Here is a 27,847-nt window from a genome sequence, read left to right on the forward strand (position 1 = left end):
CTCATCTCCCCAGCAGTGCCTGCTCAATCCCTGCCTGCCCCGGGTAGAAGCCTCAGCTGCACCCCAGGCTGTGAACACCCAGAGCTGCTGCCTGAACAGCATTTGGGGGCTGCCCAAATGCCACTGCTCTGCCCCAGCAACCAGAGACTGGAGATCAGACAAACACATCAAGAACCAGCCTAAAGAACACAAAAAAACCCCCATTCCCATCCATATGAAGCGAAGTTATCAACACCATCCCTTGCGTGCCAGTGACTGGCCAGGCTGGAAGGAGCTGCTTGTGTACCGGGAAGAATAAAGCAGAAATTTAAAACCAGCGTGTGAAATGTGCCCTGCAGAAATACTGTGGATTTTCTCCCTTCCTTTCAATGCTCAGCAATAATTTCCTTAGCCCAGTTCTAAACTGGTCGAGTTACGAAACTGCCGCTCTGGCAGGAATTGCAGAAATGAGAATTCTTTACCACATCTTTTTTTTTTCCCCCCCTTTAGAGCACGAGGGAACCACACAGACTGAAAAACTTGGAGGACACATTTAGCAACAGGAGACACACAGACCTATATTTTGGGATTTGAGATTAAATACTACGATCCACCGCTTTCGTTTCCCAGCCCGTTGCTCCGACCACAGGTCCAGGTTATTAGAGATGAGTTATCAGGCTGAGCCTCCTGAATTAGCAGATGCAAACACACACTCCGGGGAGCACAGCACGGCACCCGCTCACACTGCCGGGGGAACTACAACGTGACGATGAAGGGAAAACTCCAAGGGTAATTAAATGTCTTTTCAACACAAAACTGACTCAAAACCAACACAAATAAAAACCATGGAGGGGCTGCCAACACCGAAACCATTTCCAGTAAAGCTTTATCAGAGATAATTCAGCATAGTTCCATTATTTTATACTAAAATATATCAGTTTCTCCGTCACATTTTCATAACATGAAAAATCAATTATGTTTACATATTTATTATAATCTACATATTTCCCATAGCAGCTTTTTCACACAGTAAGATTAAATATATGCACCAAATAATCAGTTAAGTCCAGTAAAAAGACTTGTTATAAGATTAAATAAATGAATTTATTTACGGTACTGCAGATCTTATATTGCCGACTATACAGCAACCAAATCCTACAAATCCTAAACAGATGCACAAGTGCTGATCAGGGTCCCTTGGGGTGGAGGAGGAATCAAAGAAAAGGCAACAGGGAGAGAAGATTTGATCTCCCAACACGCAGATCCAGCAATAAACCTCCTTTATCCATCGAGCTCTTTCCTAAACCCCTTTCATAAACACTTCAGCTCCAAGCAGGAGCATTCCCAAATCAACCAAATAATCACCCTTTATTTAAAACACAAACCCCACAGTTTTACACGTATTAATTCCAAATGCTCCCTAATCCCAACGAAGGGATGACTGATTAGAGGCCTTTGTTGACTTTTTTTTTTTTTTAGCACAGTTATTAGTCTGCAAAGAAGCCTCCAAATCCTGACAAACATTTTGGGTGTAACAGTGTGGTTTTACACACCACACAGGCACAAGTCTCTACTCCCCCCCAACAGGTACTCACTGACACTATAAAATGCAGTAAAAAATTGCATCTGCCCCGCTGGACTCTGTTCCAGAGGAGAACCTGGACACTGTGGGACGTTTGTGGGTGATGGCAAACATGGGATCTGTTGGGAATCTGTTAGGAGCACTGTCAGTGGGCTGGGAAAAGAGTTAATCAAGTTCTTAGAAAGACATTTCATCGGGTTATGATATGAGAGATGGAAAAGTGCTGTTGAAAGAGCAGAAAAACTTGGGGAACCTGTGACGTCAAAGCCATTCCTGACATCAGCTTTCTTCAGAGACACGAACACCACAGGAATCTTTTTGCATGTCTGGACTGAAAAAAAGTGGTTTCCCCCCTCCCCAGATAACGGTAAGCAATACTTGTTTTACTGTTCATACATTCAAACTCTTTACTGGGAGGAGTTCTGTCCAAACCCTTTGCACAAAGATATGTTTGCCTCAGGTATAACCATCATAATTTTCACTTCCAATTGACAGTTTAGATTATATCCTTCTTACAGTGCAAAAATATCAGCACTATCAGAACAACTCTACCTAAATTGCAATACAGGCTTGGCAAACTGCTCGCCGTGTCTTTATAAGGACCTCTGTGACACCAGCCAAAATCAAAAGCATTTACACCCAAAAGATACCTTCAGGTGAACTCATGTTTGGTCACTTTTCGGATGACTGAACACCAGAGTAAACAGCTGCTTGGGCACTGTGCTCCCTTTTCCACAAAGGGGGACTTGTCAGTCCCTTTAAAGCCACGAGAAACCTAATGACCTCCCCTCAGAGGGAACTTTATTCATAGTCTGTGCAAAAACAAAACAAAAAAAAAAAAAAAAGAAAAGAATGTAACAACCCTTCTTTTTTTAACTTGGAGGAATTTGTGTGAAGCACAGTTTTCACAGCACGGATTATGCAGAAATAACCAGAAATCTCAACCAGGAGTTAAAAAGAATTACAGAACATTGTATTTAGTAGTAAAGCAACCTGATGGCTTAAAGCTGCAATATTCTTCTCTCAGGGTGATAGTGTTCAGTGCTGGGATTGGGTTTCAGGGAAAACAGGTTTCCTGCTGCTTCCACCCAAGGCAAATCTAACACTCCTTTTCCACTCATCAGACCTCCTCAGCACCGCTGAGCACTGCAACTGTTCTACCAGTTCTGGTAAGTGTCCTGTGTCTACTTACCTTGCAGGGAGAAAGGGGAACTAAAGACAAAACAAATCCCACCAGATTTAACCAAAGATGTGTGGCAGGGGAGGAGAAACACTGCAGCTGCAGCCCAAACCCAGTGTCACAGTCAACCATCATAAGCTCTAGACATGTCATGCTGACAGTCCCAGCCACGGAGAGCAGGCTGTGGAAGTCTGGTGCTTCCCCCACTCCCTGTTCCTGGGCTGGGAGGAGGGAAGGTGGTGCTGAGTTTTAGCAGAGTCCAGGGGGGGAAACATCCATCAATGAAAAGCATATAAGAGCAGTAAGATGGTACAGACGCCGATGACGCCGCCCAAGATGAGGGAGTCTCGTCGTTTCCGAAGGTTGATCCTTTGAATCAGGCTGTTCACTGCTGGAAACCGGTCTGGGAGGAGGCTGAGTCAAGGTCATAGCCAGCAAAACAAACAAAAATTCACTAACAAGCCTTAAAAATCTGCATCTGGAAGCGCCAATACAACAAAAAAATGCAGAACTGCTCCCGAGCTGGAGAAAGCAGGAGCAGTAAAACCTGATGGATAGTGGGCAGGATTACAACTGTGTTCAGTGATTACAGACCATCAGAGAAAAGGGAGCAGCTCAGAGCTCACATTTACACAGAATTCATCACCTGATCACCTAAATCACCAGTGTTTAATATATTAAATCTCCAGTACACGAGGCTTAGTTACTTTTAATAATTGTGTTTAAATGGGAATGAAAAAAAAAAAAAAAAGAAATGGGGAAGTTACATAAAGCATCTGTGGAATTTCTTTAATGGAATTCTGTTACTGGTGAAAGGGAACAACCAAAGGCATTTGACTGAGAAATCCCTGCACTTTTCATGGCCACACACTGTGCAAGTACAGCACATAAGGAAGGATTCCCACTGTAAAACCATGAGGGATGTAAACCTATCTTTTAATGTACAAAATACAACTGAGAAAAAGACAATCAGCTCCAGAGCTTCATGTCTTTAGAAGAAAGAACCTTTTAACCCCAAAGCTTACTTAAACTCTTTTTGGTGCTCTTGCCAACTGCTAAGAACTGTAATGAAATTTATGGGTTACCAAGATTCGTCTCTCCAGGATGTGATGAGTCTGATCAAACGATGCCCTTCGTGACAGAAAGGAAGGAATAAGCGGGAAAACAACAAACATGCACGACTTGACAAGCTGGCACATTCTTTAGCCACGGCACAGAATATGAAGAGAAACCAACAGCACAAAATTTTCGTATCTGAAGGACTGTGACAGACAAGAGGAACCTCAGGCCCTGGATACTCTTAGCTGTGAACCAGAGCAAGCACAGAGCGATGCACACCAAGCTTCAGCTTTCCTGAAAGTAAAAAAATCAAGAACTGAAATGAAACCACACTTCTACAGCAAAACGCAGCAGGGAAGGCCATAAAATGCTGTTGCAGATCTCCACCTGAAAATAAAGCTCCGTCCTGCAGTGCCCAAATCTGAGCAAAACCAACTTATTCACCACATTCCCCATTAAGAAGCTTCAGTCAGATTATCAAATGAAACCGGTAAAAAATCGGTCTGTTTGCCCCTAATGACAGCACAGGTTATGCAGCCACTGACACCCCTGATCCCCAGATGACAGAGTGAAAAATTGTACCATAAATCTTCTTCTGCACTGGCAGCACAAATTTTTAGGAAAGGATACTAGCCAAGGTATTCATCTTGCTTTGTATTGACTTCAACATCCCCCTCTGCGAAGTCATATTTTCTTTAGTTGCCATGGCAATGCTGGGGAAAGAAAAAGAGGATCAAGTTGTTGGTGCTAAGAATAATCCACAGCTCAAACAAGAGGAGAGCAAGCAGGCAACGCTTCTTTGGAGGACAATGAATGAGGTGAAGCAACATGAATGAAAGCACAGTTTTCCCATTAATCTCCATCTTTTACACTTAAATGATTTCTCTTTTATATGAGCCGTTAACAAAGGAAAACACTGAGATTTCTGGAAACAGGCAGATCTCCTCCAGCCCCAATGAAAACTGGTACAACCTCATAAGCAATATAAGAACATTGGTTAACTCTTAAGCAATATTCTTAAGAATATTAACTTTTCTGGTTTAAGTTTTAAATGTAGAAGTTTGTTTCACCCCATACTCACCTTCACTCAGGAGAGCACGTGAGCTTTGTGTGCCATCAGGATATGATGGCTACACAAGTATTAAGCAAATAAGAGCTGCCTCACAATTAAAAATCAATTTGCAAAGCAAACTTGCTGGTTGAGGAGATGCAAGAGCAGTCTGAGACCCGACACAGCTCAGGGAGCCTCCCTCAGAAGAGGTTCTGCACAACCAAGCTGGGACATGCAGTCACCAGGTCTCTGAAGATGTTTAAACACAACCAAGTGTTGGGATGTACTTGCTTTGTCTCAAGACTGAGGCTGTTCCCTGTTTGCAGAGCTTGGGTTCTCCTGCTCTGCCTCTTCCCAGCAAGCCCAGGTCACGTTTCTGAGATTTGGTGCTAATTAAGGATATCCTCCACGGGTACAAAAGTTTCCACTCTCTGTTTCTTTACCCACACGTGCCCCAGCTGTACGTATTTTATCCAAATACGAGACCACAACACAGGTGGAACATAAACCAGAATTTCCCATTTGAAATTTAACACAGAAGCAGAAAAAAAGCTCTTCAAAATGAGATATTAAATGAAGATTATAAGAAGTGCTCAGCTGACAAGTTTGGGCTCTGGAGGCACAGTGATTAAGGTGGAACAGTATGGCAAATACTGCTCTGCTTGCTGGCATGTGTTTCAAAAACACACAGAGTAGGACATAAATACAACAAGGCTGGATCATAACTCAGAAAAGTCACCTCTACTGCTGTTGAGCTTATCTGCAGTAATAACAATGATTAAAACAAGTTCTTGGACAAGTTTGTGAGCCTTAAATATGGAGGGCAAATGTTCTGGAAGAATAAAAGTGAAGTAGAACAACATGATACAACAGATACAAATACAAGAATAGGGAATTAAAGCTGTAATTTCAGAGAACAGGTAGGAAAATGTAAAATGCTGCTTTTACCCACTACAGACATCCAAGTTTTTAATACAGGTATTTTAGTACTCTAAAGTAAAAAGCAACAGCCTCGCAAAACCACCACACATTTGCTGTTGAGCTCTCAGGGAATTTTGAATTACTGAGAGTCACGGTGGAAAAAAAGAAAATTTCCTATCTGCACCCAGGAAAGCTTGTTCAATCACCTACAGCTTCTTAATTCCCACCCCCACACTGACTTGATGCTTGTCCAGATGAGGTTTTAATACAGTGTCTCTCAAAGCTCTCCTGGATCGAGCCCCCTGTTTTTATAAGATGCATCCAATGACTCACTAAGACATCCATTCATTTACAGAAGTGAAAATACAAAATGATTGCCAATATATAAAGTGATCCTGAGCCACCTCCAAAATGCCTTTGGAAATAATTATTATAGATTATCATGGGACACAAGGTTCCTGCTTGAACATCTGAGGAGGGAAACTGTTCATCTCACAGAAAAAGACAGGATGGAATGGCTTGAGTTTATATATTACAAGACTGAAGCCATCTTCATTTCTCTCATCCAAAATTTGGAAGAATTTAGCTCAAAGGGTTGGGTCTTACTGAAGAGCTCTGAAGAAAAAAAAATTGGAGTAATTATCATTTTTATTATGACACGGTCTAGTAATGAAATGTAATTTTGATATCCATGAACAAGAGTTTAACTGGATTTCAGCTACTATTAACAAGTCAAAACTGAAGTAAAAAGCACTGCTGTTGATGTATAATTTGATTACTTCAAAACATGAGCTGCTTTACCTAAGCCTTCAGATCTGCAAAGGAGATTATTAAATTTAAGAAGAACCAGAAAGCACAAGAGTTCCTGGGGACTAGTCCAGCCTCTGGTCTTGTGCAGCCTCAAGCACTGCAGCTCCCTCATATCCTTCATCAGGCACTTTTGGTTCCATTCCCATCCCTAACATATGTTCACTGACTTGTTGCTGCCATTGCTGCCCTGACAAATGCAGATTTTAAAAAAATGAATCCCATTCCTCCCATTCCCAATATCGGCCCCTGTTTGAGTCGCAGAGCACCGGGATCTGCCCGGGTCACCACCCCCTCCTTCTGAGGGTTTGAAACTCTCCTTTACGAGAAAAGATTAAAACGTTTCTGTCCTGGAATGGAGATGACCCTGATTTAACATCTCACTGGGAAACCAGCATGAACTGTTCTCAGAGCTGCACTGGCTGGAACCACCAGAGCTGGGTGTGAACCAACTTTCTAAAACCAGATGGTATCTGTGCTGCTCTCTGTCCTCGATATTAAAGCACAACATTCAGGGCTGCTGCACTAGTGGAGAAACCTCTTGTAGGTAACCCCAAAATCCCAGCCATAAAACACCTACCTGTCTCTTCCACAGATCAGCAGGAGGATCTCAAAACTCCTGTGCTTGCAGCTGCATTTCCTCAAAATTTCCCTCCCACTGCAGGTTTGCCCTCGGCTGTTCAGCAGCGCTGCGGGTTACGTGAGCAACCACAGCTCTCTCCAAAAGTAAAACAACTGATATTTGTACACAGTTTGCTGTTTTCACTGGCGTAAAAACACAGAGTAATAAACACCTCCAGCCATTATCCCAGCTGGAGCAGTCTAACACGCAGGGATGCACTTTAAACGCTGCTTCACTTGGAGGAGAGGTGTTTTGACTCAGAGAAACGTTGAAGCTGTCGGTGTTTCACCCCACACAGCCACATCCATCCCGTGTGTCACCGAGGCAAACGCACCACAAAGCCAGCTCCTCGCTTCGTGGAGACACATCAGTCACATCTACACTGATGAAGAACTAAAACAAAGCTCTGAGGGAAGGAGCCATGTTATTAAAAAATCAAATAATTCACGTATTACTGGAACTTCTGCTTCATTTCGTATGCCATGAATCATACTTGCTTATTGAAATTCATGACAAGGTCTATGATTAAGGGAATGGACTCTGTGACTGTGCATAGAAATGCAGGCTCGAGCTTTAAATTGGTAAAAATCCTGATTGCATCACTTATTCTTTGAAAATAGCTATATATATATTCATATCTCTAAATATGCATGTGTGTGTGTGTATCACACACACAATCTTTCAAATTACTTTAAAGACTATTGTGCCTTTTGATGAAGTCTGAGAGGAAAATAAAAGGGCAAAATGCAAGTGATTTTGCCTGGACACTCTGGTAACGTGCTTCTGAAAAGAGAGAGGAGAGAAAAGGCTCGAGCCTCTCCATTCTGAAAATTCATCCTTCGGTGCTAGTGAATTTTTCCCTTTTATTAAATCCTAATTATGGCCTAAAGAAATACTCCCAATATATGAGGAGAAGACTTTTTAAAAAATTAAATCTACGGTTTTGGTCTGGTTTCAGTCCAATCTGTTAACACACAAACACTGCCAAATCAGTGAATGAGGCCTAAGAAACAGCATTACAATCAAACCCTAAGAACCTGTCAAAACTGTACATGCAAAACTATAAAAACTCCAACTGCGCCGGCATAAAAATACAAGTTGTTAGAAAACAAGAAATAAACGGGTTTGCTATTTCGGAGAAGCGAAAATGTTTGGAAAATGAAACCCTGAGAACACCAAACATATTAAAGCCAAATTCCAGGCTTATATTTAAACCTGGCCAAGAGAAGCGAGCGCTGTTCCAAAAGAGCTGCGGTACAAAGTAGCACATCCCACTCGCTGCTGGGGAGGAAATGTGCTGCAGTGAGAACCCAGGGCACGTAATTCATTTAAAGAAATGGATTAAGAGTTTAGTAATAACAGCACATCTGGAGTGACAGCCCTGCTCGTTGCTTTGGATGCTGCAGCATTCCAGCCCAGGTGCCCCTTTATTCCTTTGCTCTGGGGAGGGGCCACCTCCAGGACGAGTCAGGCTCCCCACGGCTCTTCCCCGCACAAAATCAGAGCAAGGGGGTCACAATTAGCGGCTGCTAATTGTCAACAAAAGCCTCTGCACGCCCCAAAATATGCTTTCCAGTGTTTGGAATCGCTGCTTAATACCACCCCCTGAAGAAAGGGATGTGATTTCTTGACTTGCTCAATTAAAAAATGAGTAATGAGCTGCAGCAGATGTAAACCTTGAAGACAGAGCGGTATGAGTAGCCAGAATTAGCTAATTACATCTCACTTACTCAAGGAATCTGCACTCAAACAGCTTCTCCTGCACAACTCCCTCTTTTATTTGGGTTACAATAGACAGAGCAATGGATCAGTTGGGTAAACTTCCATCTGGTAAATTCACTTAAAACCAGCAGGGTTTACCCCCAATTAATGTCATACCCCAACACTTCCAATTTACAGGGGGGCACAAGAGTAAAATAAAAAACTCACCCTGTTGTCAGCAGGGGTGGAATTGAATTAAGATGATGTAAATGGAACTACATTTCCTGCTCAGTGTAGTTGCTAAACAGGCTCTTTTCGTACCAAAAAAAAAAGGCAGAATATTTTTGGCAACAACTAGAGCAAGAAGTTCATTTACTATAGATAACAAATGATGCAAGGGTGACAGCAGCAAACGAGAAATCCAACAAACTTGGTGCATTTTCGAGATGGAACAGCAGGGATACAAGCAAGGAGAAGTTTTTAATGAGGAAAAGACCAGAACACAAAGCAAAACAAATACAACCAGGTTTGACAAATATCTTTATGAGGCTGTGGTGGGACTGTATCCACATTTTCAGACATAACTGTACTGAGCAGTGCTGGTTCATCGCTGCACATTAATGTGGTTTAACACATTCTTCCACCATGTTAATTATCCTGAGCCCACTGTGTGTATTTAAGCCAGCCAGCCCCTAATGGACCCACAGCCTTGCTGCACCTCTAATTGCTCTTTTTGATCACTTATGCCAGTAGATGCATTATCTGAAAGTGTATCTTGCTTGCTTTCTTCCCTTTTTCGTTTTTGTTTTAAAGCAATAATCTAAAATTTAAAACCATTAAGCTGGCATTATTATTATTATTATAGTCTGAATTATTGGTTTGCAAAATTCCAGAGTTCAATGAAGAGTAGGAAGATAATTTATGATACCCCAGTTCTAAACTTCCTAGATCAGTCAGAGAAGCTATCACTCAAGTACTGAAACCATTTGAAAAACCCAAAAGATAAATAAATATATAACAATATATATAGCAATAACCTCTCAAGCACTTGTGGTAAAAGCCACATTACCTGTCTCAGGTAAGTACTAAGGTGCTGGATACATGGAAGGATTACAGAAAATCAGGTTGTAGGTGAGTGCCACTGTGAGAAGAAGCATCTTCACTACTGGAATAGCCCTCGACAGCCCAACCTGAGACCCACCCTGCTCCAAAGGTTAATTCACCTTTGCACAGAAACACGGATTTTCTAAACTAGGATCAAATAAAATATTTAAGCCACGTTGTTATGTGAATATTGAATAGAAAAAACCCAAAGCAAACCCTCCCCTAATTCATTGTAATGCTGCTGAGGAGCTATAAACAGTTACTGTATAAATACAGTGACTGATATATTTAGACACAATTCAAACGTAAACATTGATTGTACAGAAAATAATGAAAATTTTTTAAGTTAATTCCTACCTTATTGTTTCTTCTATCAGTCGATCTGAGCTGAAAGCCAAACAACAAAAAAAATGAGGTTTAAAAAAAGCAACAAGCCCAAAGTACCATTTTAGATTACTAATCAATGGTCGTCATCATCCATACCTTAATAAATTTGCCCTTAGAATGTTTTATTTTTGGATGTTGTCACATTTTGCTACTACACAGATCTGGTTTATATATATATATAGTCTTTGGGGAAGATGCTCCTACTGTTCTCTGGAGCAGCATTTCCCAAGTGTGTGCAAGAGCAGGTGCTCAGGAGAGCACGTGAAGCACTGAGGAGACGGGAAAAGGGGAATGGGCACCACGATTTACGGGAGGCTGCTTGGAAAGGAGTGTTATTTAAGCCACATCTCTGGTTGCAGCAATCAATATCACCAACCTAACCCTGACACAGAAGAGGTGGCTGCATCCCTGTTTCCCATAGCGTGTAAACAGTGATCCATCCCCACAATTCCTCCATTTACCCCACAGATTTATACAAATTCTTGGAGGATAACTGGAAAAAAAAAAAAAAAAGAGTTTGCAGCTTGAGAAGGAAATCAACCTGACAGAAAGCAGTTTTATGTTGTACTGGATATTTCTTCCAGTATTAAAGCAGAATGTACTGTTTTCAAACTAAAAGACACCAAAAGGGCACGACCGCCTTCCTCTCCCACCCTCCTTGTTCCAAGTGTTTTCCACCTCGGAAGGGAAGGTACCAACAGGCACAGCACAGTCCTGCCTCTGACTCAGCCAGAGATTTGGAGCTTTTTTTCCTACCCCCAGGAATTTTGGAGATTCCCCCCTCAGCTCCAGCTGGAAGGGGCACCTTGGAAAACTGCCTCAGGTGGAGAGGTGCAAACAGAGTGGCTGTTTGTCTGTGAAGAGCAGTGAGAACACCAAGGCTGCTATTTCAGCCCACCCCTGGCTGGAAACACAGAGACAGAACAGAGCACTACAAATAATTTTGCCCAAGTTTCAGCTGAGAGGGACTCAACTGGGGCAGCAAAGAGAGGGACACACCCTCCTGCTCCCAAAACAGAGCCACGCGCCAAGGACTCACATCAGCTGCGGGTTAATCAAACCAAGCCACTTTTATTCACTGTGTGGTGTTTGTTCCACCGGCACTGACAAGTAAAACACCATAGCTGTGTGCACAGAAGGATGTGAGCAGTCTCACAGCATCTCCTGATGTCCCCAAGGCAAGCAGAACACATTAAAGATTGCTGTAATCGCTGAGCCTCCAAGATACACAATTCAGCTGAGAACGTGCCTTTCATAGATAGTCTCTAACAGACAAGTGTGTTATGTGGGCAGTGCATAATAAGAACAAACTGCAAAAACATCAGAAAACAGCCTGAAAAGCAAGAGCAGAGCACGGGAATTCATCATTTTAAGAAAGCTTTGTTTTGGTTTGTTTTTCTTAAATTTATTATCAATGAAAAAGTATCTGAAGCTTTGCCAGAAATAAGTTACACTCAAATTCTGTGGATCAAAACATTGCTAGAACAACCCTATCAAAAACCTGCCTTAGAAAAACCACTACCAGCTCTTTGACCATTTAACTGATGAAATTAGGCAATTTTCATGTTGATGAACCGAAGATGACAGGGAAGCTGAACAGTTTTACCGACCTCAAGTGAATTAGGATGTTCTCCAAGGTTTTTGGAGCACAAAAATTAGGATTGCCAGTTTGCAGCAGAGACACTCACTGCTTTTTATGTTGGAGAACGCTGCAGTTAGGCAGTTTTATTGCTTAATCAGAGACATAAACAGAAAAAGTTATTTAAAAGCTTCCAATTAAGTTACACCACATTATTTTTACATGTGTGTGTGTTTACAGACATATAAAATCAAACCCTGGAAATACAACTACCTGTAAAATGAAGACAGAAGTTAACAAAGATGTGTAAACCCAGAAGCATTAGATGCAAATGCCAACACAAGGCATTTAACAGGCATCTGAAGCCACAAGACTGATGTTTCTCAGCTTACTGGAGACGTCACCCCAACTATCTGAAAGGATGAGATGCACATGAAATTTTCTTCACAGTGACTAATGTGTAGGCAAGGGCAGACTGAATTAACTTTTAGAGTCTTAAATAAATAGCTGGGAAGCACAGAGGTTTCCCAAACACAGCTCCCAGGGTTCTTCCCACCCTGAGAAGCATCAGCTCTCGAGAGGATCCCCAAACACATCTCCCCTTGCAGGTGAACAAACTCTACAGGAAGCGGCAATGACGTTCACTGACATTTTGGTAAAGGTTGTCAGCGTGAGCAGGAACATTTCAGGGATTCTGATGTGCAGGTTTTTACCCTCAGAGTTCTGTTAAGTTTAGTTCTTCCTGCAGATCAGTTCAGGGAGGTGGCAGAGGCTTTTCCAAAGGCTGGGACGTGCACTCAGCCAGCATCTCCTGAAGTCTTTAAGTCTCCTTGGCAAACACAGATTGTAAAGTTCACTTACAGTGATACCCAAACAGAAGCAGCTGTTTCATCACTTTACAGCTCATAACCATAAAAATAAGTCAGATTTAAGGAAGATCAGGAACACGAAGTACAGCAGAGCCCAGGGACCCAAGGGAAGTTGGCGGCTCCTTGGCTATTAATAACCTGTTTTACACAGATAGGAACTGTTCTCACAATTACAAATGTTCATTCCAACCGTTTGTCAGAAAAAAAAGAAAAAACAAACCAACACTGAAAGAAGTAATTTTGCTTAACTTACACAATTCAAAACACTGCAAAAAGAGGCTCCTAGGAAAAAAAAAAAAATAGAATCTACTGACTTTGCTCTTCTGCTGTCCAAGCAAAGACATCAGATGCAGTGGCCGCCTCCTCGTGAGCAGACAATGGTTCTGGGCACTCTGAATCTGCCCTGCCATCTGCTTCAACAAGCTCTGCATTTTGGCCTGTCCAGACAGACAGCACTTTGACAAAGTCATTTTAAAATACTACAGGAAAGAAACTCTGGATGATGCTGAGGCCATCAGCTCCTGCAAGGAATGGCACAAACCCAAGAGCAGCAGCAGCAGCAGCAGCAGCAGCAGCAGCAGCCATGCATGTGAAATAATCAGGCCTGCCTTTGTCATTTAAATATGCAGGCAGGTAAATGAATCCCAAGGAGGAATTAAGTGAAATGTGCCCTCCAGGATGGAAGAGAATCCTGCCCATCACATCAGGTTTTTACAATTAGAGGAAGCTTTTTTATGTTCTTGGGGATTTTTTTTCAAGCAAACATCTACGTCAGTTATAACAAATAGAGAGAAGTGAAATAAAGTTCATTAATATAGATGAATACTTAGATGAGGACTGGGTTTCTCCCATATCCATAGATTTTGCTGCTGACTTACCAGCTGGATACCCAAAAGAAGCACTTGTCAGAGGAACAAGATGCAGCAGCAAGAGTCATCTGCACACAACTTATTTCACAACACGCTTTAAACCCTTCAGAGGAAATTAAGGGCAATATTATCACATAGAATAATTTAAAAGGAATAGGGAAAACCCTGCAGAATAAACTAATATAGCACTTGGTAACTATTTCCTTCCTTTCATAAAGAATAACTACAGAAATAATAATTTTACTTTGTTCTTTCTTTAACTGCAAGATCAATCACCAGACTCTGCTCCCTCGAACTGCCTGCAATAAATCTTTCATATTTTCACAGTCCTGGGTCACCAGGCAATGTGGAGCTTCCAGGAATGCAAATCCTGCAAGACACACTTGATTCTCTAATCCAAATATACAGGTTATGATGGAGCAAATCTGACACAAACAGTCAGTTATTTCCATCATCATGGTCATAATAATAGAAGAGTAATGAAAGAAACCCTCTGCACACACACAAAAAAACCATCTCTAATTCATTTTTTTTCTGCTTGCCATCGGCTTTCCTTATCATATAAAAATTCAGATCATTAAACTCTTTAAAAACTTAATTAGAAGGTAAAGCAGAACACTTTTTTATTTTTTTTTCTCCCTGTGATAACAAATAAGATGTTCCAGATTTTATAAGGCTCGTCTCAAACTTGATTTAATTTAGTGTGAAAGAGAGAATTCCACTGGAGCTGCTTTTCTAGCTTGGAAAGGAATCATAACAGAAAAGACAGCACAAACATGAGCATTAAGTCAGTGTATAAATTTGCTCCAAAGGAACGATATGTTATTAACAACAATCACCCCTACAAGCTCTAAACACCTAAGTAATCTGAGTTCTGCAAACCACTGTCCTGGGGAGTCCAACACTCAGCAATCACTTCCAGTAAGAATAAGGAACAGGTGCAAAAGTGGGAGAGAAAGAAGCACAATACCAGGTCGCTTTTAATTAATGCAAGCAATTTGTTACACCCAGAATGAAAGGCACTGGAACATAACCCACTGCTCCAGGCAAGAGTAAGCCAACGTTATTTGGTGACAAGTTTCTTTCCAGATGGTTCACATGTACCTTGTGCAGGAGGAAATAAAATACACAGAAGGCATCCTTTTCACCCTAGGGAAGGATCTGCCAAAGGATTTCCAGGAAAATAATCTGGTGAAACCTGCTCCCTCCAACTGCAATCCTGTGACTCAGAATTCACTGACAATTGGACTTCTAAAAGCTATTATCACTAAGTGTCTGAAAAGCTTATAAATTTCAACAATTTGGGATTAAGATACACTACTGTAAATATCTTTGCAGCTGTTGAACATCTGAAAACATTAGTTTGTTCTAACTCAGTTTAAAGAACAGCTTAAGGGATGCAAACAAACACCAAGGGACTCCCTCCCTTCGCAGGGAGATGGCTGAACATGCAGATCCATCTCCACGGGTCTGGGAACACAAACAGGGTGTCTCTCCTGGATTTCCAAAGGGGACAGCCTCTGCACCTCCACTGAACTCCCTGGACTTGTGTGGGAATTATCAGGAGACTGAAAGAAATGTTTCTCCAGAAGAGGAGATAGCCAAGAAAGCTCTTTGGCACACAGAGGACTGGGGAGAGTGCCTGATGCCTGAGAGCCCCAGGAGGGGGAGCAGCAGCAATGCCACTTCCCTTAAGGCAAATCTAGGGAGAAACAAGAGCCTCCTCAATAACCTGCAAGTGCACAGTTTACCCAAAAACACAGTTAAAGACTCGAAATGAAAACAGCTCCTGTTGTGTAAATGAAGTTGCTGCACAACCCTCATGCCAGGACGTAACGAGGTCTCCAAGAGGCTCTCGATTCACGGGTGGGAAAGTTCCTGGACAGACTGACCCTCCCCTATAATTGCTCCACATTACCCATAGGAATGAAGTGAAATGAACTGAGAAGGGCAGGTCTTACTGTAAGTCATTATCAGCAACCACAACTGTCAGAACAATTCCAGTAACTTACTAATGGACTCCATCGGCATTTCCTCAAATTTTACATCTGCACACACGACCAGCAGCTGGTGGAAGTGCAGTTTTTCGTTATTTCCTGTGGTTTAAAACACGTAATTTAAATGAAACCTTGAACTAAAGGGGAAAACCCTCAAAACCAAGCAACAGAGCCCTCAATATCCAACACTGACCTGAGGAAAAACGGGCTCTAGCAGAATAACCTGTCATTAGTGATTTGTTGGGCACACACAGACAAGAGAGATGCTCAACCTACAACAAACACAAGCTGTTTGTAATCTGTGCTGTAACAAAATAGATTGCATCGCTTTTCTAGCTCAGTGTTTTCTGACTAAAGCTTGGCAAAGCTAAAAAACTGTTCTACTGTTCACACACTCTTAAGTAACCAAGAGAACAGGAGGGGGAATCTCTTTCCAGAAGAGCCCCATCATACAAACAACTTCATAATTAATACCTTTTTAATTTCCGCTGAAGCTAACACAGATATGAAGTGAGAGTTATCCCTAGGATGAGAACCCACCTTTAATGTGGCATGAAACCCTAAAACACACACTGCCAGACATGTATTCTGCTTCCTCACTGCCTTTTCACCTGCTGTGGTTTTGAGGGTTTGCTGGTAGATGCAGAAAGCTCTGTGGCTTCCAGCCAGCACTTGGCTGAGGCACCTAATTTAAAACTATCTACCTATATGTTTATTAAGTTTCAGACAACGATTCTTAAAGTTGCACAGTCAACTCTGCAACGTAACAACCACTTGTGGTTCAAAACTTAAAGTGCATGGTGCTGTTAAAACATCTACAAGCCAAATTCAGGGTGCAATTCAACGAGTAAAGATCCCAACATTTTTCTTCTGACCCAATTTCCCCCTGTTCCTAGGCCTGTCTTTTTATCTGAGACTGTACAAGATGCATTCTTCCAGAAGTGCAAATAATACTGAGTATAAACAAGCCTCTGGAGTGAGAGGAAAGGACTCTGCATCTTTCAATTCACAACAAAGCCAAGGTCCTTGAAAAGTTCCAAACAAAGCTGTATTATCAGGATAAAACAGAGATGCTTTATGGGGAGTTTGGATCTAGTTCTGCTTACCACCATGGATTTGATAGAACACTGAGATATCTGCACAGCAACCATTCAGCCAAGAATGAGGAGAACCTAATTCTGATGCATTAGCAGAGGTGGAAATTAAATAAACTCAAGAATGACATTTATGCAGCAATGTGGTCACTTTCCAGAGGTACACTCTGCATTTGAGAAAATGGAAATAATCACTGTTTAACATAGCCACACTCATCAAATTGAGTTCAAACCACTTGTTTCTACTGGAGGATCCAATAGCAAATAATGAGCAAGCAGTTCTGGCCCGAAAGAATAATGAACTGCACAGCCACAATAACAAAAAAAAAAAAAAAAAGAAAGATTACATGGTGCATTAGAATAATAAGTGATTCTCATATTGCACAAAAGAAACACTAAAAACTTCACTACTGTTGATTCTGTTCAAAAGCTGCACCTACTTTTCAGAACCAACCCATGCAGGAAGGATTTCAGTCCTGTCAAAGCCCTAATTTCAACACCAGACTTTGGGGAGGGGGGGAGAGAAGCTGTCCTAGTTAAGAAGCCGTGTTGAAAGGAAAGCTAAAAACAAATAAAACATGCATCACCGACTTGTTTATTTCTGAAAGGAGCAACAAACTTCAGAAGCAAGCAGAGCTCTGAAGTTTGAAGTATGGTTTTACAGCCTTCCCTCTCCCCAAATTAAGAACAAAGTGCTGGTTCAGAGGTGAAGCCCAGAAGGGAGAACCAGAGCCTGGTTTAATCCCAAACTCTTTTTTCCCAGGATGTGTTCAGGTAATCTTTCCCTCTGAGGGTTTGCTCTTTAGTTTCTCCAGACGGTCATAAAGACCTAAGGGAGTTTCTGTAGCTTCTTTCCCAGGGCAAATGGAAGTTCATGCACGAACTTTCACATGTCAAACAGATAAAAAGCAAGGAGGAGTTTGAAGTTCTTAATGCTCAGTGTGTGGCTGCATCCTTTGTCACCTGGATAATTCCATTTTGTTCTGGAAGTTACAAAGGAAATCCCCAAATCACATTTTGTGCCCCGCGTGTGATGAGTTTGGTTTTTCCCCCTCCACTCACCTTTCTGTAAAAATCATTCATTTTAGACATGCTGAGGTATAAAAAGATCTCAACAGCCATTGTGTCAGGGAAATGACTGATTACAGAACTTTTTAAACCAACCCAAGTATAAGGAAAGCATGGAAATAAAGGCTATGAAACAAATGCAATCTTTTGCTTAGGTAGGTTTGGTTTTTAAAGTCCTAAATACAGCCCAGGAAGATGAAAAGCAGCAGTTGATTTTACTCTAATGAAGCTTGGGCTATTTTTAAAAGAAAAACCTCTTAAATCCTGAAGCACTGGGCTGATTTTCATGTCCTTTTATTAAGTTATTTATAAATAATAATAATACCCAGGAGAGCAACTTCCTTCATTGCCTGCAAGCTTTGAACCTCCCCAAATTCTCATTAAACTGCTTCAATAACTGGCTCATACAGTTAATTATTACACGTAATAAGCAGTGAAGTTTCTCCTTTTCCAGCAGACATGAACTGTCTCCCTCTCTGAGCAGTATTTACCATTAAAATAAGAACACAGCAAGTTATGCTCAGTCTGGTGCTGCAGTTAAGAATGGGATCTGCTCAAGTGTCATTTTAGTCTGGGACTGTTAAGGGGAAGCTGATCCAGCCACTTACAGAGTGGCCTCGTGTCCCTCTGCCCTGGATCTTCAGGAGACAGAGGCTTGGAGATAAAACCCATTCAATCCAGACAGAGAGAAGGCTAAAGGAAGGAATCACTGATGCAATCAAGAAAACTCTGCAGCAATAGGAGCCAGAGAGGAGAGAGAGAGAGAGAACAGAATTGTATTCTGAAACAGGATTACAGCCCGAGTCACTGTGCATCTCTAAGTAAGCCTTTGCAACACCAAAAATCCTCCTTTGCCCAAATCCCTCCTTTGAAAACCATTTCATTTGTGCTGCTGCTCAGCCAGAGCACAGAGCCCTGCCCCAGAAGTCTGTGCTGTGGATATTCAGTGGTAAGTCAGTAAGGAATTACCACAGCCATCCTGGCTGGCACTGGCAGGCACTTTTAATGCAGTAATTTCTCAAACTGCCCTATCCCAGAAATGAAGAAAACAAGTCAATGGCTTTTGGGAAAACAGCGACCGACCATTGCCAGAGCTCCTGCAATTAACAGCCGGCAGAGAAACGTTTTAACCCAGATTCCTCAACCCCTCCTTGCACTGCATCTTCCAGCTCAATGGGCAAAGTGCTGCAGCACCTTCCACTCCCCCTGCACAGCAGCTCTGCAGCCAAACTGCACCAGAGCTGGTGCCTCTTGGCAAACCCTCCAAACCACAGCCGCGGGCAGCACGTCTGTCCTGTTTGGGTTCTTCATAACTGGCACACAGCAAAGATTATTCATTACACCAAGTTAAAATCTGCATTAAAATTGAGAGAATGGAACCACAAAAACACCACATTCTGCTCTGACACAAACTAAAAGTAAGTTTAATTAAGAGGCAAGTTAGGCAATTAAAAAAAAAAAACCCTTACTGGGTCTGACTAAAGTAGAGCTCAGCAGTTCTGAGGCTGCAGAGCAGGCAGCCAGCAGGAACCCACTGGGAAGAGACTCATCACACTCCTCCCTCCCTGCTGCTTCCCCAGCCACCCTGGGAATGATGAAGGAATTGGTGAATTAGCTGTTTTTCCTACAGTGTCTCTCTTTCCAAGAGAAGGTAAAGGAGATGTGTGGTGAACTGTGTGTCAGCTGGAACGGTGACTGCCCAGGCATCTGCGTGTGCTCCCCTCCAAGGGGAGCTGAGGGAGGGGATGGAAGGGAGGCAACAGCACTTCTCTGGTTTCAATCCAATCCTCAAGGTCCACTCACACCCACAGGAACCTGAGCAGCAACTGCACAGTGAGTGGAAATCAGGGCGTGCAGAGCAGAGAGCAGGGATAACAAAAGAAAAGGAAACTAAATTAAGGTAGAAAAGTGGCAGCTTTTTCCCAAAATCAAAAACCCTGTAAGGTGTCTCTGCATCTCATTAAGCTGATTTCTCTGTGCAAATCAGTGCTGAAGTGAAAATTTGTAGGTAAAGGCAATATCTAGAGGAAAACCAGTCAGTTAGTCACTCCCTCCACTAGGATCTGGCCTGTATCACTAACCAAGTTTGGGAGCAGTTTCCTGGTGATTATTCTCTGCTGAATGTGCCCATTTCTGCCCAAACAACAACAGGAAACTTCAAACAGCCCTGCTATTGAAAAATGAAAGGCCACAATACAAGTAACACAAATATTCAGCACTCCAGAGTCCCTCACACACGTGAAGTGCTGCTCAAACGCTAATTTCCCCTAATCATCCCAGGTATGTATTATTAATACCCCGTTACGCAACTGCTGCAGATTCCCGTTAGTTCCTTTGCTCAGTTCCCTCACTCCTCTTTTCCCTTTCACATCCAGAACACGTCCCTCTGATTTGTTTGCTCTCCTCCTTTTCCTCCTTCAAAGTTTCTTACCCGCCAATCTGGCCTTGTGCTAAACATTTTCAGACACTACAGGGCTGTTTGAAGACAGGTTCATCCCATCTACCTGCATCACTCACACATGGTATTCCATCTAAGATGATTTTTTTTTTTAATATATTTTGGATATATTCATAGGCTGCATAGCAACACTCACCAGAGCCATGAAGTCACCTGACAACAACTGAAAACACAGCTAATGATATCTGCACCTGCTTCCCCACCAGCCACTTCTTTTGGAAAGGGATAAATGACAAATTTTGGAGCGCTGGAGCTGAGGAATAAAGCAACAGTCACACAGGGGCCACTACAATGACAGAATAAATCTACCACAGCAAATGCTGGTGACCACTAAGTGGTTTGCATTCCTCTGGTTTTACATGGAATTCATCCCAATTAATACAATCTGTAATTTCTATCTAATCTTCAGAAGCCTTCCTCAATTTTAGCACAAATTCAGCAGTATCATCTGATACCACTCGCATAACAACCCAAGTACCAGCACAAGGGAAATTTTCACTTGCATACACACACAATATTGCAAATTTAATCAAGCACATCAGTCCCCTCTTCGCTGACTTAGACTACAACTCATCAATAACTGCAGAATCTCTCAGGGCAGACACTCAGTTGACAGAATTCTTTCCTCTGAGGCAGCACTTTTCAGGGCAGTTTTTAAAATGCTAAGCTACATCTATTCATCAAAACTGCTTCCTTTAGATGGAAAACAGCATTACAAGAAAAAGGATGACTTGTTTGCATCCCTGGCCAAAAGCACACAAACAGCAAAGATTAAACACCTTCAGGGAATGGCACAGCCCCAAGAAGTAGTTCTTTGAGCACCTGACACGCCAAAAAATCTGAGGTATTACGTAAAAATATTAAGAGGGCATCAATATTCAACAAGATCTGCCAGCCTTATTTTAATTAACAGGGATTAAAGTTTTCATTAAGAAATGTAGGCATTGTTGTTTGCCTCTCCAGAGGCAGGTGAAGGTATCCTCGAATTACCTGCAAACTGAGTGACTTGCCCACAGGCAAGAGAATTTCTGGACAAACCTCCTTTCCCAATAAAACTCACAATCAGATGATTTCTAAAATGAACTGAGGCAGCAGTGAAGTTTTCAAAGAGAGAAGAGCATAGTGTGTGTTCTCTAACCCTCCCAGGAGTGGGATGCAGCAGCACCGTGAGCCCAACGTGGAAGTGCTCCACACGCTGTGCCAGCAGCACTGACACAGCAGCCAGCCCCACCCTGGGAAAGGGACTCCAAATGGCTCCAGGATCCTCACAGCTTAATGGACAGACAGGCACAGCCAGGGTTTGCAGAGAGCTTCAGCTGTTGTCATTCCCTCGGTGCTTAATGTATGTTGGGTCCTTTTGTTCACCAATGTTTTTTTTACTCACAGGTTTTTCATTTCCCTTCCTTTTCCAGGTTTACCTTCATATACAACACTAACAAACAGATACTCCTTCAGTTTTCTCCCAGAAGAGACAATGTTCAAAATATAACACCAAAATAAAAAAGGCAGATTCAGGTAAAAAGCAGAGACCCAGCTTCTCTCCCAAGTCCATCCCAGAAAAAAGGCTTCCTGGCTCTCCTCCTCTTCCTCCCCACGAACAGTCCTGCCCAGGGCTGCCAGCAGCTCTTTAGGAGACCTCATGGAAAACACAGCCAACAGAAAATTCCAGCGTCCATTTATCCTGCCTCACACGGCTGTGCATAGATGAAAGGGCCAGGACTCTACACTGGGGCAACACCTCAACATCTTCCATCATCAGGTAATGGAATAAATATGTAACAGGTCAGAGCAATTCACAGCATAAATTAAGCAGGGACAAGACTAGGTGGGCACTCCAATATCTGACAGGAATTTGTCATTCCTGGGGCATTATCACATTCCTCTGCAGCACATAATAATGCACTTGTAAAAGTTTGTGCTGCCATGTGCATTTCTCACTCCCCTGAAAGCACATTTGGATTTTTACTGTCACAACATAAATATATTCCTCGTGTAGTTCCGTCAATTAGTCTGGCACCAGGGTTTACTGCACTGCAAATATTCAGCATGGTGACTCACACAAAGCTTGTCAGTTTATCCTAAGAGCATGTTTGGTGTAATCTGCCAGCTCCTGGTGATTTCTTGGGACCTCTTCCTCGCTTTTACAGCTTTTTGGCACGAATAGCTCGTTAACTGTTTTCTTTGAAGACAAATATGTTGAACCTCTCTAATAATTTCCTCTGCCAGTATCTCTTTCTGTGCTGATTCTCAATTTGAAAGTTTTGAACATCCTGCAAGCTTTGATTTCTTGCCAATGTTGTCTTCTGCTTCTACACTGGATTTCTTCACAGTCCTTACAGTTATCTACACCTTGCAGTGGCATTCCATGATTTGTTTTGGCCCTGCTTCCTAAAGACCCCCAATTCACACTTATTTCTTGTTTTCTTTTCTCTCAATGTCATGGTAGAGTTGTTTTTAAAGTCTTGATATTTTTCAAATAATCACCCAGAAGATGGTTTAACCGTTTCTAAAACTGCCTTATTTAACTCTATTTTTCATGCATTTTAATCCTAAATGCCAAACATATAAAAGTACTTATCACCTCTCCAACAACAAAAAACAAAGCAAACCAAAAAAAACCCAAACACAACACCTGAAAACAATCAGGTTAACTGACACTGATTCTTCAAAGTACACTTCAGGAAAGATTCACCTCCGGAATATTAAGATTGGTTGGTTTTTTTCCTGGAAACTTTCTATTTCATGATCAAGCACGTTTAGTAATAAATTCAACCTAACAAAACTCAAAATTCAAGTTTTGAATCAATTAATTTCTACGTCTTACAGGTATTAAAGAAAACTGACAATGAAGTGCTGTTAAGCCACAACGGGGGAAAAAAATGGTTTAAATTTCCTGTAAAAGCTTTTTGTGCAGTTCTGGCTGCAAGTTTAACTTATCCATAGGAAAGCACATTTGGGAAAGCCACAGGTAATTTTTTTATTTATTTTGCCCTTTTCTAAATGCAAGCCTGCCCTCTGGTGTGAGCCTGAGGTTTAGCACCACTACAGGGAAGGAGAGGCAGGAAAATCAGAGCTGCCTCTGGGCTCTCCAAAGAACACAGGGGACACCCAAAGCAGCTGCTCAAAACCCCATGCCCTCTCTGCAACAGGAATAAAGTGCTTTCTATTTTGCTTGTTATCTGGGTGAGTAAAGCAGACCCAACTGGCAGTATTTCAATGCGCAGGTAACTTTGGAATTAACCTCCTCCATCACCTTTTCTACACGTTCAGCAGAGGCAAAAAGCAGAAAGGTTCTTCTCTGTCTGACTCTGACAAATAAGGAAAGGGAAAAACAGCTAAATCATGGGAGTTTGTTTTGTTCCTTAACCCTTCCCCCACTCAGTGTGGAAGGGCAGCTCCTCCCTCGGGAGGAGGAGGTCTGAGGCACCAGTGACTTGTGAAAAGTCCACTGAAGACAACACAGAAGTCACTGACAAGACCCTAAAGCCAAAATCACTGACAACTATCTTGACCATCACCTACCACACACACCTCCCACTCCGCATGAACCATAAACATTCATCCAGCTGCAAAAGCAGCAGCTCTGTCACAGTATACACAGTGTAGGCCATTCCTTGTGCACATTATTATCGCAGTGGGCACAGCTTTCACATCATACTTGAAATTCAGAAGGTTTCATCCCCCAGAAAAGTCAGGCACCTCCAACATAAGTAAACAGGAAACAACACCTACTTTCGAAGGTGCTCATGCTCCTTCAGGAACAGTTCTGTTCTTCTGTTGTTCACACCAGACCCGCTTTTATACGACCTAAACCCCAACAAAACAGAACCCTGTCAGAACCTTCATAAAAACTGTGAAATAAAGGAACTTCTTCTGCTTTACTCAGAGCACGGACAAGCGAGCTTTGCCAAGTGTTCTCCTCCAGAAGGGTTTCCACCTCCTCCCTCCGAGGACAGTCCCACTCCACTGCTGGAACAAACCACACGACTTACTCGATATCCTTCCGTACTGATCCCAACAGGTTCTCCCTTTCTCTTATTGCCAAGAAGTTCGCTTTGGTTTTGTGGAATTCGTGTGTATAATCCTGCAACAAAAACAGTTGTTCCAAAATTAGGATCCTGAGGTTTAACCACACAACACACCCGTGGAAGATCCAACCACCTTTTCAAGTGCCAACTGTTCTCTAATACAAAGTGCAAGACCAGCTTATGAAATGAACAGCAAAAATGGCTGGAAGGCAACGCAAAGTATTTTTGAAACTCACTGCTCTTACAGGAGTTGCTAAATTTAATATCTAGAGACAAGGTCATGGAGGGAAATCCACTGTAATTCCTTCTCCCAGTTTTGTATATCCTCACCTTTCTGATGAACTGGTTTGTGTTGGAATTTCTCCTTGCTTGTTCAATCAGATCTAATAAGACCTACTTGTTTGGTGTGGTGAAGATGTTCTTGGGTTTATTTTGCTGTTACACCCGATGAAAAAAAAAGCATTCTCTGAACAATCAACACGACTTCGTTATGTTCAAGTCGCAATTTTACGTCTGAAACCGTTTCAGGCAGCTGGTACTTGTCAAAAAAAAAACCCAAACAATTCACCTGGCAACTGGTGTCCACCAAACCTGTCCCCAAGCCCTGTTACCTGCAGAATGTCTCTGTGGCGCTGCAGCGTGTGCATCAGCGCCGCGTTCAGGGACGGTACGCCCGCGCTGTTGGTGTACTCTGCCATTTTGTCGTTTATCCCCGTCAGCTGCAGGAGGGAAAACAACCCCAAAAAAACCCATGAAACGGCTCCCTCTTGTACGAAAAATACCATGCAGGAGCTGAAGGAGCCGCCTGGACACACACACCTTGTCCAACCCCCACGCTGGCGTTTCCAAACGTCCCCCACACAACCCCGGGCCGTGGCATTTCCTGAAGGCTGCGGAAAAGCCACAGGAACTCCAGTTACCTTTCCCAGAAGCTGTTCAATCTCCACGGCCATGGTCTCAAACATCCTGTCCTGGCTTGATCCATTTAAGAGGGGAGTTGTGTCAGAGCTAAGGAAAAGGGGAGGAGCAGTTACTGAGAAGTGCATCATTCCACGAATGCAAGAAATAAGGAAAAAAAAGGGACAGGGGTTGGAAAGCTCCACTGCCCAGGAAAACTACATTTTCTTATCACGCCTGCCTTCAATTCTTATCTGAATGGATGACACAGTATCACCTGGGGGAAACACAACCTCTCCTTCGAAGACATGCCTGACACCACACACCTTTGTCTGGCACCAATGTCCTTCCCTCCCCAGCTTTTAAACTTGATTTTATTTATTTACTGGCAGGAGGGAGCACTGCACTGTTACAGCAACATAATCACACCTTAATAACACAGTGTTGGGACAACCCACCTACCTGTTAAGCAATCAATGCTCTACAGAGCAACACACACAATTACAGCTTCACACACCTTCCCTCTTTGCTCTTCAAGATAAACTAAAACCATAAGGAAAAGGAAAAGTCACATCTAAGACCAGCCTGTAGAAGTGTGACAACAAAGAATCCTCTGAGACAACTCCTGGCTTTGGTAATCTGCTTTAACTTGAGTAAGAGAAGTCAGTTTTGCACAGGACAGCAAAAATAATGAAAACAATTAGATTGCACATCAAGTAATAGCACAGAGCCAGAAACAAAACTGAAACTAAGGGCTCTGGCAGTCTCAGGCTTCCAGAACCAGAAATTCAGGGAAAGGTTCAAAATGGATTCATTCATCAAATTAAAAAAAAAAAAAAAAAAAAAAAATCAACACACACCCCTACAGTAATCACAGTCATAACTGATACAGTTAATAAACAAGGAATGGTAGTTTTTTAAGGTTGCACTCAGATAGAGAAGTTGATAATTCCTGCCATGGAACTGCAGGGAAGAGCTCACCTTTGGCCCCCAATATAGAAAGACTGGAAGAGTTTTATCAGACTAATTCTTCAGTCAAAGATGAGTCTGACCAAAGCAAACAGAAACTACTCATGTACATGCACAAGTACCCACTTATCTGGTTGATATATACACATACACATATAAAAATATACGTGCAGCTCTCCTCACTCTCATTAACACTGTCCCTGCCCGTGGCAGGAGGTTGGAATGAGATGACCTTTAAGGTACCTTCCAACCCAAACCATTCTGTGGTTCTGTGATTATCACCCACCTTAGGAGAAAGCCAGGAAGAAGGAGCCACCCCTGTGAAGAGAGGGCTTGTTCCCTGCCAGCCCTGCACCAGCCAGAGCTGCTCAGCCTTCCAGCTCCCTTAAAGCTGGGATTACAAATGGAAGCACCTGGGAGGTGTAAGGCTGCATTCCCCTAATGCTGCGGTCCCTGAAAACCTCCTGCTGGTTCAACATAATTATTATGTGATTATTATTAAACTGTGAAACAAGCCCATACAATGAGCATCCAGAACTTCTGTCACCAGTTCCAACTGACCTCACACAGACTGAACTTTAAACTCAGCTCTCCCCAGTGACAAGTGTCACCCACAGCCCCTCCTGACCCACACCCCGAAATCACATCAAGACCAACACCACCACCAAGTGCCGAAATGAGCCACAGGTGGGACCAGCACTCAGCAAACGACAAAAGCGAACCCAGCACCAGGGGCAGCGTTTAAAACATAAAGAAACGGGCTTAGTACCTATACCTGTCGCGCCTTCCGTCTCGGCCGCTGCTGTAGCTGGTGCAGAGCTTGCTGAAGGAGACCAGCTTCAGGTCCAGCTCGTTCTCCAGCTGCCTCGCCTGTTTCCTGAGATCTGCGCGGGGCGGGGGGACAGTCACGGACCCGCCCGGGGCCCCCGCGCCTCGGGGGGTCCCGGTCCCACAGACCGCCCGGGAGCCCCGGAAGAGGAACCCACAGGGGAAGGGGGGACCCTCGTGGCTGGGGGAGCGCCCCACGCCCAAAGAGAGGCCCGGCTGAGCACCCCTAGCCCTGCCCCACGGCCGCGGGGCTCCGCGGGCACCGGCGCCTCATGGCTGACGGGCCGGCACCGCCCGCGCCCGCCGGACCCCCGGAGGCGAGCAGAGGGGCCTCGGCGGCTGTGCCGTCGCGCCCTGCCCGGGCCGTGCCCCGGGGGAAGCCCCGCGGGGCGCGGCCGCCCCGGCCCCGCCGCCCCCGGCCCCACTCGCCTTCCCAGTAGTTGCTGCTCCCCGCCGCCATCTTTGTTGTCCAACGTCAGCCGCGGGCCGGCGCCGCCGAGGCGGGCGGGACGGAGCGGCCCCCGGCACGGGCGGGCCTCCTGCGGCAGCGCCGCCCAGCGGCCGGGCGGACACAGCGCCGCTCTCGGCACCGGCCCCATCCCGATCTCCCGGTGCAGATCCTGCTCCTCCTCCCCCCGGCCCTGATCTCCCGCTCCAGGTCCCGCTCATCCGGTGTCGATCCCGGTCCCCCGGTCCAGATCCTGCTCCCGATCCCGCTCGCCCCGTCTCGCTCCCTCTCTTCTCCTCGACCCCTGTCCCGATCCACTGATCCCAGTCCCCTAGCCCCGCTCCCTCTCC

General features: G+C 43.5%; 1 protein-coding gene across 3 annotated transcripts; it reads right to left on the bottom strand.

Moving 5' to 3' along the window:
• Positions 1 to 481: 481 nt before the first annotated feature.
• Positions 482 to 27,523, bottom strand: GOSR1 (golgi SNAP receptor complex member 1). Of its 3 annotated transcripts, XR_003572072.1 has the most exons (10): positions 27,479 to 27,509; positions 26,991 to 27,105; positions 25,276 to 25,363; positions 24,967 to 25,074; positions 24,320 to 24,411; positions 24,060 to 24,134; positions 10,364 to 10,393; positions 4,431 to 4,513; positions 2,212 to 3,144; positions 482 to 1,784 (listed from the first exon to the last, which is right to left on the bottom strand). XR_003572072.1 is itself a non-coding variant. In XM_027891520.1 (9 exons), the coding sequence occupies exons 1-9, from the start codon at positions 27,507 to 27,509 to the stop codon at positions 3,020 to 3,022; spliced, it is 747 nt and encodes a 248-aa protein (XP_027747321.1). In that variant the 3' UTR covers positions 482 to 3,019. The 3 variants fall into 3 exon arrangements, 2 of the variants coding, with proteins under 2 accessions (XP_027747321.1, XP_027747323.1); XM_027891520.1 differs by having other exon boundaries at positions 482 to 3,144; XM_027891522.1 differs by lacking the exon at positions 482 to 1,784 and having other exon boundaries at positions 2,953 to 3,144; positions 26,997 to 27,105; positions 27,479 to 27,523.
• Positions 27,524 to 27,847: the final 324 nt, after the last annotated feature.

The sequence above is a fragment of the Empidonax traillii genome, unplaced genomic scaffold, assembly GCF_003031625.1.
Source record: "Empidonax traillii isolate 1590-97213 ecotype Southwest subspecies unplaced genomic scaffold, ASM303162v1 scaffold322:size1131127, whole genome shotgun sequence".
Taxonomy (NCBI): domain Eukaryota; kingdom Metazoa; phylum Chordata; class Aves; order Passeriformes; family Tyrannidae; genus Empidonax; species Empidonax traillii.

Bases quoted from the DNA above. Each gene is read 5' to 3' on its own strand.
- GOSR1 (XM_027891520.1), bottom strand. From the start codon at position 27,509: ATGGCGGCGGGGAGCAGCAACTACTGGGAAG. The intron at 10,394-24,059 runs GTAGGTGTTGTT...TTTGGCTTTCAG, and splicing joins GAGCATGAGCACCTTCGAAA to CTCAGATCGACTGATAGAAG. The intron at 4,514-10,363 runs GTAGGAATTAAC...TTCTTTCCCCAG, and splicing joins CTGATAGAAGAAACAATAAG to CATTGCCATGGCAACTAAAG.